At 41.1% G+C, this 14,518-nt stretch overlaps 1 protein-coding gene across 1 annotated transcript in view; it reads left to right on the top strand.

Annotated features, from left to right (window-relative positions):
* The first annotated feature begins 5,219 nt into the window (after positions 1-5,219).
* Positions 5,220-14,518, top strand: part of LOC106870676 (periodic tryptophan protein 1 homolog) — a 28,272-nt gene continuing 18,973 nt past the window's right edge. The window contains exons 1-3 of the mRNA XM_089359214.1: positions 5,220-5,354; positions 7,741-7,790; positions 11,166-11,407. Coding sequence (XP_089215340.1) covers positions 5,292-5,354; positions 7,741-7,790; positions 11,166-11,407 — 355 coding nt within the window. The 5' untranslated portion in view covers positions 5,220-5,291. The remainder of the gene's footprint in view (positions 5,355-7,740; positions 7,791-11,165; positions 11,408-14,518) is intronic.

Below are 14,518 nucleotides of genomic sequence, written 5' to 3'. Positions count from 1 at the left end.
TATCCTTGGGAGAGGATTTGGCTTTGCAGAAACTGTAAACTTGTTGTGTGTGTGTGTGTGTGTGTGTGTGTGTGTGTGTGTGTGTGTGTGTGTGTGTGTGTGTGTGTGTCTGTCACCGCCGCACCACCGCTTGAGAACTGACGTTGGCTTGTTTACGTCCCAGAACTTAGCGATTCAGCGTGAAAGAATGATAGAATAAGTACCAGACTAAGTAGTGAAGTTGATTTTTTTCGACTAAACACCTCAACGCGATGTTCCAGCATGGAAATCGTCCAGTGACTGAAACAAGCAAAATATAAACGATGAATGGTATTGAATAGTATCGTCTGAGATATATTTTGCTTTAAAAGATTGGACGATCACATCTGGAAAGTTTTTGTTTATAAGCCTGATCGAATACGGCTAACCAGGTTATAAACAACAGCATCTGGAACCCCTATCTTGCTCAGCATATAAATCTCCTGGAAACTGTTCAGAAACGTGCAACAAAACGAATACCCGCTTTCAGACATCTATCATATTCTGAACGTCTTGTTTCCCTGGATATGGATACATTGAAGCTCAGACGTCTGGCAACTGACTTAGTAAACACCCACAAGATTATCCACCATCTTTCCAACGACAAGCCTTGGGCACCTTTTTGAATTTCATATGACAAGCACGTATCTGTTTCAGACACATCTCTGATGAAAAATCGGTTTCAAACTCTGCCACAGGATCGCACATTCATATGAGGAGTATAGTTGTTTCAAACAGCACACAGTCATGCCTGATAATGGCTTTCGTCGGCCCAGGGCTATAATAAAAGACGCCTGCCTATGGTACCATGTAATGTGACTGAATATGAAACCACGAGGGCAGATGCCTTCTATTATAGCTCTGGGGTGACCAAAGCCTTGTGAATGAATTTGGTTGACGAAAATTCCGTAGAAGCCTGTGGTATATATATATGTGTGTGTGTGTGTGCGCGCGCACATTGCTTAACAACCACTATCGGTCTGTTTACGCCCAAGTAACATAGCGGCTCGACAAAAAAGACCGCTAGACTAAGGACCAGACTTTCAAAAAAATTTGAACTGGGATCGATTTGCTCGATTAAACCCTTTGAGTCATTGCCTCAACATGACTGCTGTCCAGTGACAGAAACAAGTAATAATATAAAAAATGATAAAAAGTAAAGAATCCGGAAAACTGAGAGAGTCACGGTTGATCCTGGCAGGATTTGAACTCACAGTATGAAATGTGACGTTACTAATTGCTTCAATGTCCTTAGTCCTGCCTCTCTATCTATTCAGCTACTTACTGCTCTACAAGAAATAAAATATAAATGCATCCGTTAACATCTTTAAAGTAAACTGACTGAATTACCCGGCGTTGCCCGGGTTAATACTGCTCTTATTCAGATTAATGAACAATAAATATGAAGATATATTATTTTCTCATAATTATTTCCAAATATGTATATTTTATTTAAAAACATCCAAATTGTAAAGATAATAGAATTTCGAAATGAAAATCTGTCAATCTTGAAGTATCTCAGGATAAACAATATTCATTGTGTAATTTTTTGTTGGCGTCCAAATGAATAAATTGTTGCTGCTTCCAACTCATGAGCAACCAACATAGAATTGGCCGTGGGAAAAGCATGTAGTAGAGATATGAAGTCCAACTACCTTGAAGGACTGACTCTGAGATTTGTTAATTGAAATACCAAAACTTAGTTTGACTGGAAACTGAAGCCTCTTAAATTCAAATGGAACATCTGTAAGTATGAGAAGAAATTCTGGAATAAAGACATTTTCTTCTTTGTGACTACCTATTATGATTGTTGCCTATAGGACATGGGGCTTCATGGAAGTAACAATTAAGTGAGTTCCATTACACAGGTGAGGTGTGTGAAGATTACTAAGCAACATAATGGGAGCATCCAGCTTTAGTGTCAAGTTATATGGTGGCATCCCAGTGGGCTTAAGTATGTTCAGAAATTCAACAGGGTATTGAACTGCCTGATTTGATCGACTATTGTGTGAATTGATGGAAAAGTCATTTCTGATGTATCTGTTAACTTTTGAAGTGCATGATTGAGTTCATCAAACATTTCATTAGTTGGAGCCAGTATAGCTCTTTGACATAGCCAGTTTGCATCAGTGTAATTGACAATCACACATACACTGACACACACATACACTGACACACACATACACTCTCACATACATTGACATAGACATACACTGTCACATACACTCACCTACATATATTAAGACAGACACAGACATACATTTACGTGATGAACGCGCAAAAACACACACTCACAGACACATACGCATTCATATACCAAATGTATCGTGGTAGTGGTAGTGGTGGTGGTGGTCGTCGTGGTGGTCGTCGTCGTCGTCATGGTGGTGGTCGTGGTTGTGGCGGTGGCATAAAATCTCCTTTACTATGTCGTACGTAACGAACGCGCAAACACGCGCAAACACGCGCGCGCGCGCGCACTGACAGACACTTACACACTCGTATACAAAATGTCGTCGTCGTGGTAGAAATGTCCTTTACTATCTCATACATAACGAACGTGCATAAACATACACACTGACGGACACGTACACACACATATACAAAATGTGTCGTAATCGTCGTCGTTGTCGTGGTTTAAAATGTCCTGTAGAAAGATTATTTCCGAGAAAATATTATATTGTTTTAATCCAAACGGAAATAAAAATTACATGTTGACACTCGTGGGGTGTAATAGTATTACCTTGTAAAATTTGATTTGATTTGGTGGAGCCGTTTGAGAATGCATAGGGAACAGATAGACAGACAGACAAACAGACAAAGAATTTTGAGAGATAAGAACTTCTGTCGTAATCACATAATAAATTAGCAGGGTTGTTTGAACAGTGGGTAGAATTCCTTGCAGTATATGTGTTGGATCTCTACGCTTTACGTTCACATCATGCCGAGGTCAACATTGCTCTGCATGCTTTTGGGATCGAAAAATGAAATTGCAATCCAGGAAGCAACGAATTGGTGTTACCGAAGTTGTGGGTTCAAATTCCGATGCGATACCATTGCCCAGGTTAGTCACAGCGGTATCTCATTCCACTCGAAATCGACCAGTGTGAACAGGTAGGACTACTGTACAGCTGGCCGTCAATCGCAAAAGAGTATGGATTGATAACATGCACCATGCTTTCGCTAATTGTTTTAAGTCCCTGTGTAGTCACGAGTAGACCTAGACACCCTCTTGACTCTCTCTTCACAGTGAAACATCCACGATGTTACCACTGAAATAAGAGGGGATTGCGCTTGCAAACGACTGGTACTCGTTTACAGGTTGAGTACGTAAGAACTTAAGGGCCTTCTTTAAGAACAAAACGCACTGCCTGGTCTGAGAAATGAATCCACGATCTTCGATCATAACCCGAACACTTTAACTATTAAACCACGTACCTTCACTACAACCATGATAGAGAAGCCATTAATGGGATGTCGAGGCTTTCATCCAGCAATTCATCGATCATGGTTGAATGGAATAGAATGTGGGTTTGAAAGGTAGCTACAATCGATCAAATTGAGCAACTCAATACCTGATTTAGTCCTTTATTTTATTGATCCAGAAGGAGAAAAGACCAAGTAACAAAGTTAAAACCTTCAGGGAAAAATAACTCAAATCATAAAGAGGAGTAAATAAATACGGTAAGAAATTAATGTCCGACACCATATTGATTATGTCAACCTGGTAACCTTTATCTCTACTTCCAGAGGAGACCCTTATGAAACCTTTTGGCAAGATCCTTCAAATTGCCTCAACTTCATCGTTTCAAAATACTCCTGCTTCCTGCAGAAAGTAACTCACTCATTCACTTATTTCCTGATTTTGTTTTGTTTTTGTTGACTATTTGGTTGTTCTTTGTTTTGTTTTTACTTTATTGTTTTGGCGGGGGGTGTTTTTTGTCGATCATAATTATAGTGAACATATTTCGGTATCCCCCCCCACCTCCAACAAGAGCTCTTATTCCCTTTCTCCCTCTTTCATTCTCTTATATACGCATGCATACATACATACATACAGCATTTCCTCCATTGCTCTAATCTGCTAGAAATACTAACCAAATTCCTCTTATACCACACGGAACTCTTTGAAAAGAAAAAGAAAGTAACAATTATATAATGATACAGAAATAAATTTATTTCTCAAACGCGTGATAATGCTATAAATAGCGTGATCAGAATAAACTATCCATACATTGCAGAAAAATACGCTACTGGCCAGCCATGAGACTTGAACTCACATCTCTGTGATTACGCGTCAAGTGTTTTTGGCGCAGAGTTAAGCAACAACAACCAGCTTGCACGATAAAAGTAGGTACCAGTCTGGTATATAAATACAAAGTTGTTTGTAAATAGAGAGACACGGATCAAGCAGATTTTAACGCATTTGTAAAGTTACACTTGAACTGGAGGTTAGCGCAGGGGCTAGCAGTATTTTCAGATATTCCTGGAAAATTATTTTTAACATCGGCGGCAGAATGCTGTCGGTCACAAGAGCTAACAGTAATTAGGTTCGCCAGTTACTTATCAGATATTTTCAATATTTTCAAGGGAGGTAACTCGTTATAGAGTGGCTTCCCCTGAATTTAAGCTGACGCTTTTTTTTCCCCCCCATACAAATGATTAATTAGCGTAATTGCGAGCTCATATGATAGTGTGCCTTATGGTAATTATTCTACATCTCAACGCGTTGAGTTCAAATCCCCCCCGAAGTCGACTTTGCATTTCATACTTTTAGGGTTGTTAAATAAAACGCCAATCAAACACAGGGCGTTGGTTTATATTTCTGCAATGCATCTTATAATAGATGAGTTTAATTTCACGATGAAGAGGCAGCTGATTTCAGATTCTCAAAAGACACTCTACAACAAAGGAAACTAATTACATTACCGAATAGTTTTTTTTTTTAAGGGAAGACTGTTAGATATGGAAATCTTAGTGGCTGGTTATAAAAGGCCAAATGATTTCGTAGAGCTTCCCTCGTTAGTTCAATCTATATAGTTCTTGTTCGTTAACATTAAGTACTTGTTTTATCTACTTATGCGGAAGAAATACCAAAAATCACTCTGGGAAGAATCGAACTCAGAGGAGTGGCACAAAGTACTTCTCACCTCTCGAGACCAAGGGAAGTAACTCTAAAGATTATTCAACGCATGCGTATTGCTGTCTTTACCTTTCATCTTGCTCCTGACTACACGTGGTAATTCGTCAACACTGAAAAATATTGCGTTGCTGCTATGAGTGTCGTTCCGTGCCTTGCTTGGGTGAAGAGAGGTATTGCTAAACGCATACCTGATAAAGTGAGTACAGTTATAATCCTCTTGTTTCTAGTTTTTATTCGTCCTTTAAAATTAATGAACGTAAGTTATTTTCCACTCCCACAAAAAGAAAACTTTTCCCCTCTACCATCTTGCCAACAGAAGTTGTGTGAGTATATATATATATATATATATATAAAGAGTTCCTGCCTTAAAAACAGGAACTGAACCACAGTTATTTTGTGTTCTTTGCTACATTGGTTTCTATTAACCCATTCATTAAGATAGAAGAAATACACATAATTATATATATATATATATATATATATATATATATATATATATATGTGTGTGTGTGTGTGTGAGAGAGAGTGCTACGATGTGAACCAAAAGAACCTGTACATTCCATTGTACTATCAACTCCGCTCAGGACCGCTGGACTAAGTGACTGTCGGAAGATGCCGGTCCCCGGGATGGTCTCCAGTCTGAACAGGGGTGCAAAACTCTATGTAATAGAGTGTTAGGCATTAAAAAATAATTATAAATATATGTATGTTTGTCTGCATCCCCACTATTTTCTTAAATTCGATGAGACAAACGTCCGGACAGTGATACGATGCGAACCTTCTAGAGGCATGTTCAAAAGCTTGTAATTATGATCAACTCTGCGTACCTAGCTCAACGGTGATCTTTCGTATTACGACTAAAAACTGTATTGGTAACATTCAGTTTTGTAAAGAAGCAAACAATAAAACTGCCAATACGTGCATTCAACATTGTGTTTTTTAAGTATGAAGATTAATAGATATATTAACAAGGGTGGTCGTCGTAATATATATATATATAAGCATTCTGAAGAAGTAACTACTATATTGAATCGAACCATACTATCCATGTTAATTTGTTTTATACTTAAATATTATTAGTTATACATATTTGAAGCATTGTTTCTTGCGATTTAATATCATTTGTGTTTGAATTGTAGTTTATTCTAGTTTCATTTTGTATTTCATTCTGTATTCACGGCCATAATATGAAACATAGCTGCATCAGCTTGAGCCTATGAGGGAGCCTAAATGGTTGAACGACCATGTTAGAAATCATACCCTACCGTCTTAACTAAGGAAGTACAACACATCGAACATTGTCTATAGAACCACAAACCATGATGCTTTGGCCACTACATGTCTCTCCATGACATATGCGTTTCTGTAGCATTCACCCCTTCCTATGTCCTACCCTCACTTTTTCATCCAAGGTGGAAATGCAGTACCGGCTCTCGTCAGAGAAGACTATCGACTTCCATTCTTGATGCTGACAATGTCAGTGCTGTGTAGCCAACTGTAGTTGTGGCAGGCGGTGAGGACAGGCCCTCAAGGAGGATGACAGCAATGCAGGTTGTTGGTGGCCAGTCAGCATCTTACCGTGTCAATGCTGATGGGTCGCTGTCCAGTGACAATGGTCTCATAAGCTGTCACTCTGGCCAGTCTGAGCGATTGCAGAGGTGTTGCAGGTAGATGAAGTGGTCCTGTCTGGGTATGGGCACCTGGGGGGAGCACCCTCTGTAGGTACAGTCAGCAGTGTTGTATCGCTGTTGCAGGCAATAGATGGTGCTGACATGGACATTGTAAGCTTTCACAACAGCCCAGACATGTTGCCTTACTTGCAATCAGCAGATAGCTTGTTCTCTGTGCTACTGACAATCAGGTCATACCTGATGCGTTCAAATTACGAATGCCAGGAAGACGGTTCAAGTTGATTTTTATACCCATAACTTCCATGAGATGCACATGCATTTCGGTTTTCATGACAATTGTTTGCGACTGCCACCCACAGCATTCAACGCAGCTGCATTTTGGCATCTCGTTTCAGGGTAAGTTGGAAGGTTACCTGCAATTTGGGTTTCAGCCATAAACCAGAATGTCTTGGAATATTTACACTTACATCCATGAAATAAATTTTCAGAATTTACCATATAAAAATGACATTTGAAAAATTTGTGTTTCTATTGCGGTTCAGTGTACATAAACCAACATCAGTTGTCAAGTGGTTCAGACATACATACACAAAGCCACATATACATATGACAGGCTTCTTTCATTTTCTATCTATCAAATCCACTCACAAAGCCTTAGTGTCAGCTGGTGCTGTTGTAGAAGAACTCAAAACCATGTGGTTGAGAAGCAAGTTTTTTACAACACAGCCATGCCTGCACATATAATGACATCTTCAAAATTAATTGAAACAAGAACAGTGCATTTTAACAAGAATATCGTAGCAAGGGTTAAAGTGAAAACCCCCTAATCACCTGTTGGCAAATGTGTCTGATCACAAGAGGTTAGGCAATTTGCTGGATTTATTAATTATGCTAGTACTTGGAAGAAATATATATTTATCAATTATTCTTACTTCTGTTTTCTTTTGTTAGGTTGAGCTTGAAAAAGAAGAACTACGAAGAATTATTAGAGAAACAAGAGAGTAAGTTGTGTTTTCATCATCATCATCGTTTAACGTCCGCTTTCCATGCTAGCATGGGTTGGACGATTCGAGTGAGGACTGGTGCAACCGGATGGCTACACCAGGCTCCAATCTAATTTGGCAGAGTTTCTACAGCTGGATGCCCTTCCTAACGCCAACCACTCAGAGAGTGTAGTGGGTGCTTTTACGTGTCACCCGCACGAAAACGGCCACGCTCGAAATGGTGTCTTTTATGTGCCACCCACACAAGAGCCAGTCCAGGGGCACTGGCAACGATCTCGCTCGAAAACCCTACAAGGCCGGTCAGGCGGTACTGGCAACGGTCACGCTCAGGATGGTACATCTTATGTGCCACCCGCACAAGAGCCAGTCCAGGGGCACTGGCAACGATCTCACTTGGCTTGCCGGGTCTTCTCACGCACAGCACATTTCCGAAGGTCTTGCCTCACCACCTCAGCCCAGGTCTTCCTGGGCCTACCTCTTCCACGGGTTCCCTCAACTGTTAGGGAGTGGCACTTTTTCACGCAGCTATCCTCATTCATTCTCACCACATGTCCAAACCAGCGCAATCGTCTCTCTTGCACACCACTACTGACGCTTCTTATGTTCAGCTTTTCTCTCAAGATACTTACACTCTGACGGGCATGCACATTTACATTACACATCCAGTGGAGCATACTGGCTTCATTCCTTGCGAGCTTACGCATGTCCTCAGCAGTCACAGCCCATGTTTCACTGCCATGTAGCATGGCTGTTCGTACACATGCGTCATACAGTCTGCCTTTTACCCTGAGTGAGAGTCCCTTTGTCACCAGCAGAGGTAAGAGCTCTCTAAACTTGGCCCAGGCTATTCTTATTCTAGCAGTTACACTTTCAGCGCACCCACCCCCACTACTAACTTGGTCACCCAGATAGCGGAAGCTATCAACTACCTCTAGTTTTTCTCCCTGGAATGAGATAGAAGTTATTTCCTGTTTGTTTACAGTGTTTATTGCACCTGAACATCTGCCACATACAAAGACTAACTTTGTAGTTAATCTGCCTTTGATATTGCTGCACCTCTTATGTGTCCATAGCTTGCACCGGGTACATCTTATAGAGTTACTACCTACTCCTTTACTGCATACTGAGCAGGGCCATCTACCTGAAGGGGTTTGTATTTTATCTACCTTCCTACTTATTAGGATTTTGGTTTTTGCTAGGTTGACTCTAAGGCCCTTCGATTCTAGTCCTTGCTTCCACACCTTAAACTTCTCCTCTAGTTCTGATAGTGACTGCGCAATTAGTGCAAGGTCATCAGCATAGAGGAGCTCCCAAGGGCAACCTGTCTTGAATTCCTCTGTGATCGCCTGGAGGACTATGATAAATAGGAGGGGGCTGAGGACGGAACCTTGGTGGACCCCTACCTCTACCCGGAATTCATTACTGTACTCATTTCCAACCTTCACCTTACTGACAGCATCTCTGTACATGGCTCGCACAGCTCTCACTAACCATTCTTCTATCCCAAGTTTCCTCATTGACCACCAGATAAGGGATCGGGGGACCCTGTCAAAGGCTTTCTCCATGTCAACGAAGGCCAGGTACAGAGGTTTATCCTTGGCTAGATATTTCTCCTGCAGCTGTCTCACTAGAAATATGGCATCAGTGGTGCTTTTACCTGGCACGAACCCAAACTGCATCTCATCTAAATTGATTTGCTCCCTAATTAGTTGGGCTATGACCCTCTCCGTAACTTTCATAACCTGATCTAACAGCTTGATGCCTCTGTAATTATTAGTGTCTAAAGCGTCACCTTTACCTTTGTAGCAGTTTACTATGGTGCTGCTACACCAGTCATTGGGTATGACTCCTTCGTGTATCACCTGGTTCGTAATACGGGTGACTAGGCTGTAGCCAACACTGCCAGATATTTTGGGCATCTCTGCAGTGATTCCTGATGGGCCGGGGGCTTTCCCGGTCTTCATACTATTAATTGCTTTATCTACCCTGGTACTGTCAACTCGGATAGCTGGTCCCTCTGTTGGGTCGACATACGGCAGGCTCTCTTTCTCCCATTCATTCTCTTTATTAAGCAATCTATCGTAGTGGCATCTCCAGACCTTTTTCTCTGCAGCCTCATTTAGTGCAAGCGTACCATCATCCATGCGAACACATTTCTCTCCTACAACATCACTATTCTCTCTCCTACACTGTCTTGCAACACGAAATACCTCGAGTCTTTGGTCCTCATGGCGCAGAACATTGGCAAATCTTTTCTTATCTGCTTCCCCTCTGGCTAAATAAACCTGTCACCTAGCTTCCCTTCTGGCAGATTGGTACAATTCCCTGCTACCACCATTCTTCCAGTCCTTCCAAGCCTGTTTCTTTTGTCTAATAGCCCCATCTACATCCTTGTTCCACCACCACGTTACTCTGGGTCGAGAGGGGACTTTACACCAGCCACAGATCTGGTCTGTGGCTCTCAACAGGTTGTCCCGCAGAAATCTCCAATTGTCTTCCACGTTGTATGATGCTATATCCCCTTCTATTTCGTCAAATGCTTCAAGTAACTTGTCTCTAAATCTCTGTCCATTTGCAGGGTCTTTAAGTTTCCATACCCTTCTCCCCCAGGCCGATCTACTTCTGGGCACCCATATTTCCTTGATCTCGAAGTCGCTAACTACTAATCTGTGTTGGGGTGTACATTCTTCGCCAGGGAGGGTTTTGGCATTTATAAGCCTCCCTCTTTCTCTAGTTCTGGTGAGGATGTAGTCGATTTGGCTAAAGTGTCTGCCGGATTGGTAGGTGACTAGGTGACAGGCAGGTTTCCTGAAGTTGGTATTGCAAAAATAATAACTTGATTAGTTATATATATTTGTTTGTTTTTCTAACCATGACATGTAAAAGCACCCATGTGATGTCAGGTAAATGTGTCTCTGCAGTGCCACGTAAAAGTGCCCATGCAGCACCACATTAATGCACTCATGTGGCGCCACCTAAAAGCACCCAGCACACTCTGTAAAATGGTTGGCATTAGGAAGAGAATCCAGTCGTAGAAACCATGCCAAATCAGACTAGAGTTTCAAGGTGGTGCCCCAGCATCGCCACAGTCTAATGACTGAAACAAGTAAACAATAAAACATGGAAATAATAAACACAGAAAATGTAATTGATATTTTAAACTTTATAAAATATACATGTATTTTAGTGACATGACCACCCACTTCAAATAATTTTCTGCCATTTTGGATTGAAGAATGGTAGAATACATTAGTTAATGTTGTTCTAAATACTCGAAAAAAGATGGAGTGGTCACAGGTGGGATGTCTTGGGTTATAGATCTGCTTGATGAGGGTTGGTTCCTTAAATAATTGAAACAAAATTTTCTTGTAGAGAAATTGATGCCCTTGACATCGAAGCTAATGAAGATATAGATAGCGACACTAGTGATGAGGAGGAGAAAAAAGACAAAGAAGAGAAAGCAGAAGAGGAGGAACCCAAGCCAAGTTCCTCAGGACTTTCGCAGCAGAAACAAACCTCTGTTCCAGGCAAAAGGAAACATGACGAGGATCTTGTAGATGATGATGATGACGACATTGTTGAGAAATATGGACTGGAAGATTACGATGATGAAGGTCAGAGAACTAGATTATTCATAACTTTTCTTTTAAGGATTTTGCAAAATCCATACTAATGACAGTCTTAAGAAATTTGTTATTCATAATTTTGTGAAATACATGTATGATTAATATTGGTTTCAAATTTTGGCACAAGACCAACAGTTTCAGGGAAGAGCCTAAGTTGATGACATCAACTTCAGTGCTCAATCGGTATTTATTTTATTAACCTGAAAAGGATGGAAGACAAAGTCGCCCTTGGTGGAATTCAAACTCAATGCCTCTAAGTATTTTACCCAGCATACTAACACGATAAGCAATAGTTGCTTTTTGTTTTTCTCTAAATTTTTAACCCTTTCACATTCAGATTTCTTTGTCAAATGTAATGATTTTTTATTCACATTATTTTGAATTAATCAGTGCATTATCTTGTAGCTTCAAGATTTCAATGATATGATTGTTTATTTTTAAAGTGACATTGTAAGATAGGTGTAAGAGGCCAAATCTTGCTAGCCTGAACATAAAACAGGTTGAATATTTGGGCCAGCTATGCCCAATGTTAATGCTAAAGAGTTAACTTAACCCTTACTGCATAAGAACCAAGTATACTTGGTTCTGTGCATGTGCACTTGAAATGCAGGAACAGAGTTAGCTCATTTTTGATAGTGGAATTCTTCACATTTCGTATAACGTTAGGAAGAGCATCCAGCTGTAGAAACTCTGCCAAATCAGATTGGAGCCTGGTGTACCCATCTGGTTCACCAGTCCTCAGTCAATTCGTCCAACCCATGCTAGCATGGAAAGCGGATGTTAAACGATGATGATGATGATGATAACATAGTACACAAAAATTTAATCAGCGCAGTGAGGATTAAAACAGTTTTTTAACTTTCCTTTTGAAATGCATCTATGTTTCACTTCAGTCCACCATGGAATCAAAAAAATTAAGATCCACTGTTGCACACAGTCACTCGAGAAGCACATTAGATAATATAGTCCCTGGTATACAAAAATATGGGGTTTTCATGTCTAGATTACTTTTGTTCCTAGGACTACTCAATTAGAACTAACATAGCAACCTATATAAATTACAGGTGTTGCAGACCCTCCTTTAACAAAATTGTAAAAAAAAAAAAAAAAATTAAAAAAAGCTAAGAAAAAAGTGGGAAAAAGAATAGCTTCTGGCTCGTTAATTTATCCTCAATATAATACTTATAGATAGAACTTTTATTGAAAACTCAACAATAGGCATAGGAGTGGCTGTGTGGTAAGTAACTTGCTTACCAACCACATGGTTCTGGGTTCAGTCCCACTGCGTGGCACCTTGGGCAAGTGTCTTCTACTATAGCCTCGGGCCGACCAAAGCCTTGTGAGTTGATTTGGTAGACGGAAACTGAAAGAAGCTCGTCGTATATATGTGTATATATATATATATATGCATGTGTGTCTGTGTTTGTCCTGCCATCATCACTTGACAACCGATGCTGGTGTGTTTACATCTCCGTAACCTAGCGGTTCAGCAAAAGGAGACCGATAGAATAAGTACTAGGCTTACAAAGAATAAGTCCTGGGGTCGATTTGCTCAACTAAAGGCAGTGCTCCAGCATGGCCACAGTCAAATGACTGAAACGAGTAAAAGAGTAATAGTAAGGTATTAGAAGGAAAATAGAAAGCTTGTGCAGACCGTTGTTGTTGTTGTCGTCGCTTAACCCGAAGTCAACTTTGATCGAGCAATCAAAAGCATTCCATGACCATCATCATGTCTAATATTCATTTTCCTATGTTTTTGTGGATCAGATGGAATTTGTTGAGGCAGATTTTCTATGGCCTGTCACCAACCTTCACCTGTTTTCAAGCAAAGTGATATTTCTACTTGACCAGACATATAATAAAGGATATTGTTTGTAATGCTTGCATACATCCGTCAAATTTAGAAAGCACAAACACATACAATTGGCTTCTTTCATTTTCCATCTACCAAATCCACTCACAAGGCTTTGGTCATCCTGATGCTCCTGCAGAAGTCAATTGCTTGCCATGTGGTTAGGTAATGAACTTCTTAACCATACACCCATGCTAGGTTTTGGGGGTTTTTTTGTTTGTTTTTTTATCATGAAATTACCAAATATATCACCATCATCGTTTAATGCCTGCTTTCCATGCTAGCATGGGTTGGACTAATATCACTTCTTTATTTAATATATAAGGACATTGGTGCCCCTGGGCCGGCTTCCAGGCGACACATGAGGTTTTTCGAGCAAGGTCGTTGCCGGTGCCCCCTGGACTGGCTCGTGTGCGGGCGACACATGAAATCTTTCGAGCGGGATCGTTGCCAGTGCCCCTGGACTGGCTCTTGTGCGGGTGACACATGAGGCTTTTTCGAGCGGGATCGTTTGCCAGTGCCCCCCCCCCCCCTGGACTGGCTCATGTGCGGGCGACACATGAAATCTTTCGAGCGGGATCGTTGCCAGTGCCCCTGGACTGGCTCTTGTGCGGGTGACACATGAGGCTTTTTCGAGCAGGATCGTTTGCCAGTGCCCCCCCCCCCCTGGACTGGCTCATGTGCGGGCGACACATGATATCTTTCGTGCGAGATCGTTGCCAGTGCCCATGGACTGGCTCTTGTGCGGGTGACACATTAGGTTTTTCGAGCGAGATCGTTGCCGGTGCCCCTGGACTGGCTCTTGTGCGGGTGGCACATAAAAGACACCATTTCGAGCGTGGCCGTTTTCGTGTGAGTGACACGTAAAAGCACCCACTACACTCTCTGAGTGGTTGGCGTTAGGAAGGGCATCCAGCTGTAGAAACTCTGCCAAATTAGATTGGAGCCTGGTGTAGCCATCCGGTTGCACCAGTCCTCAGTCAAATCGTCCAACCCATGCTAGCATGGAAGGCAGACGTTAAACGATGATGATGATGATTTGAGGGAGATTTAGCTGCTGTTTATGTCTATCAAGTTGAGTAACCTTGTCAAGGCTTCCTTATGCTAACTCCACTGTGTGTTGTTTCCTGAAACAGTCTTTGCTTCAAACTTGTTAGTCATCATTTTTTTTGCTTTGTTATTTACTTTTCAAATTAAATTTTTTAATGTTATTTTTTTTTTCAAATCTTGCCATTTCTCGTATCTTT

This window comes from Octopus bimaculoides, chromosome 1 (genome assembly GCF_046866305.1).
Source record: "Octopus bimaculoides isolate indiv1 chromosome 1, ASM4686630v1, whole genome shotgun sequence".
NCBI lineage: Eukaryota > Metazoa > Mollusca > Cephalopoda > Octopoda > Octopodidae > Octopus > Octopus bimaculoides.
Note: the sequence above shows the minus strand (reverse complement) of the source record. Positions and strands in the feature narration are given on the sequence as shown.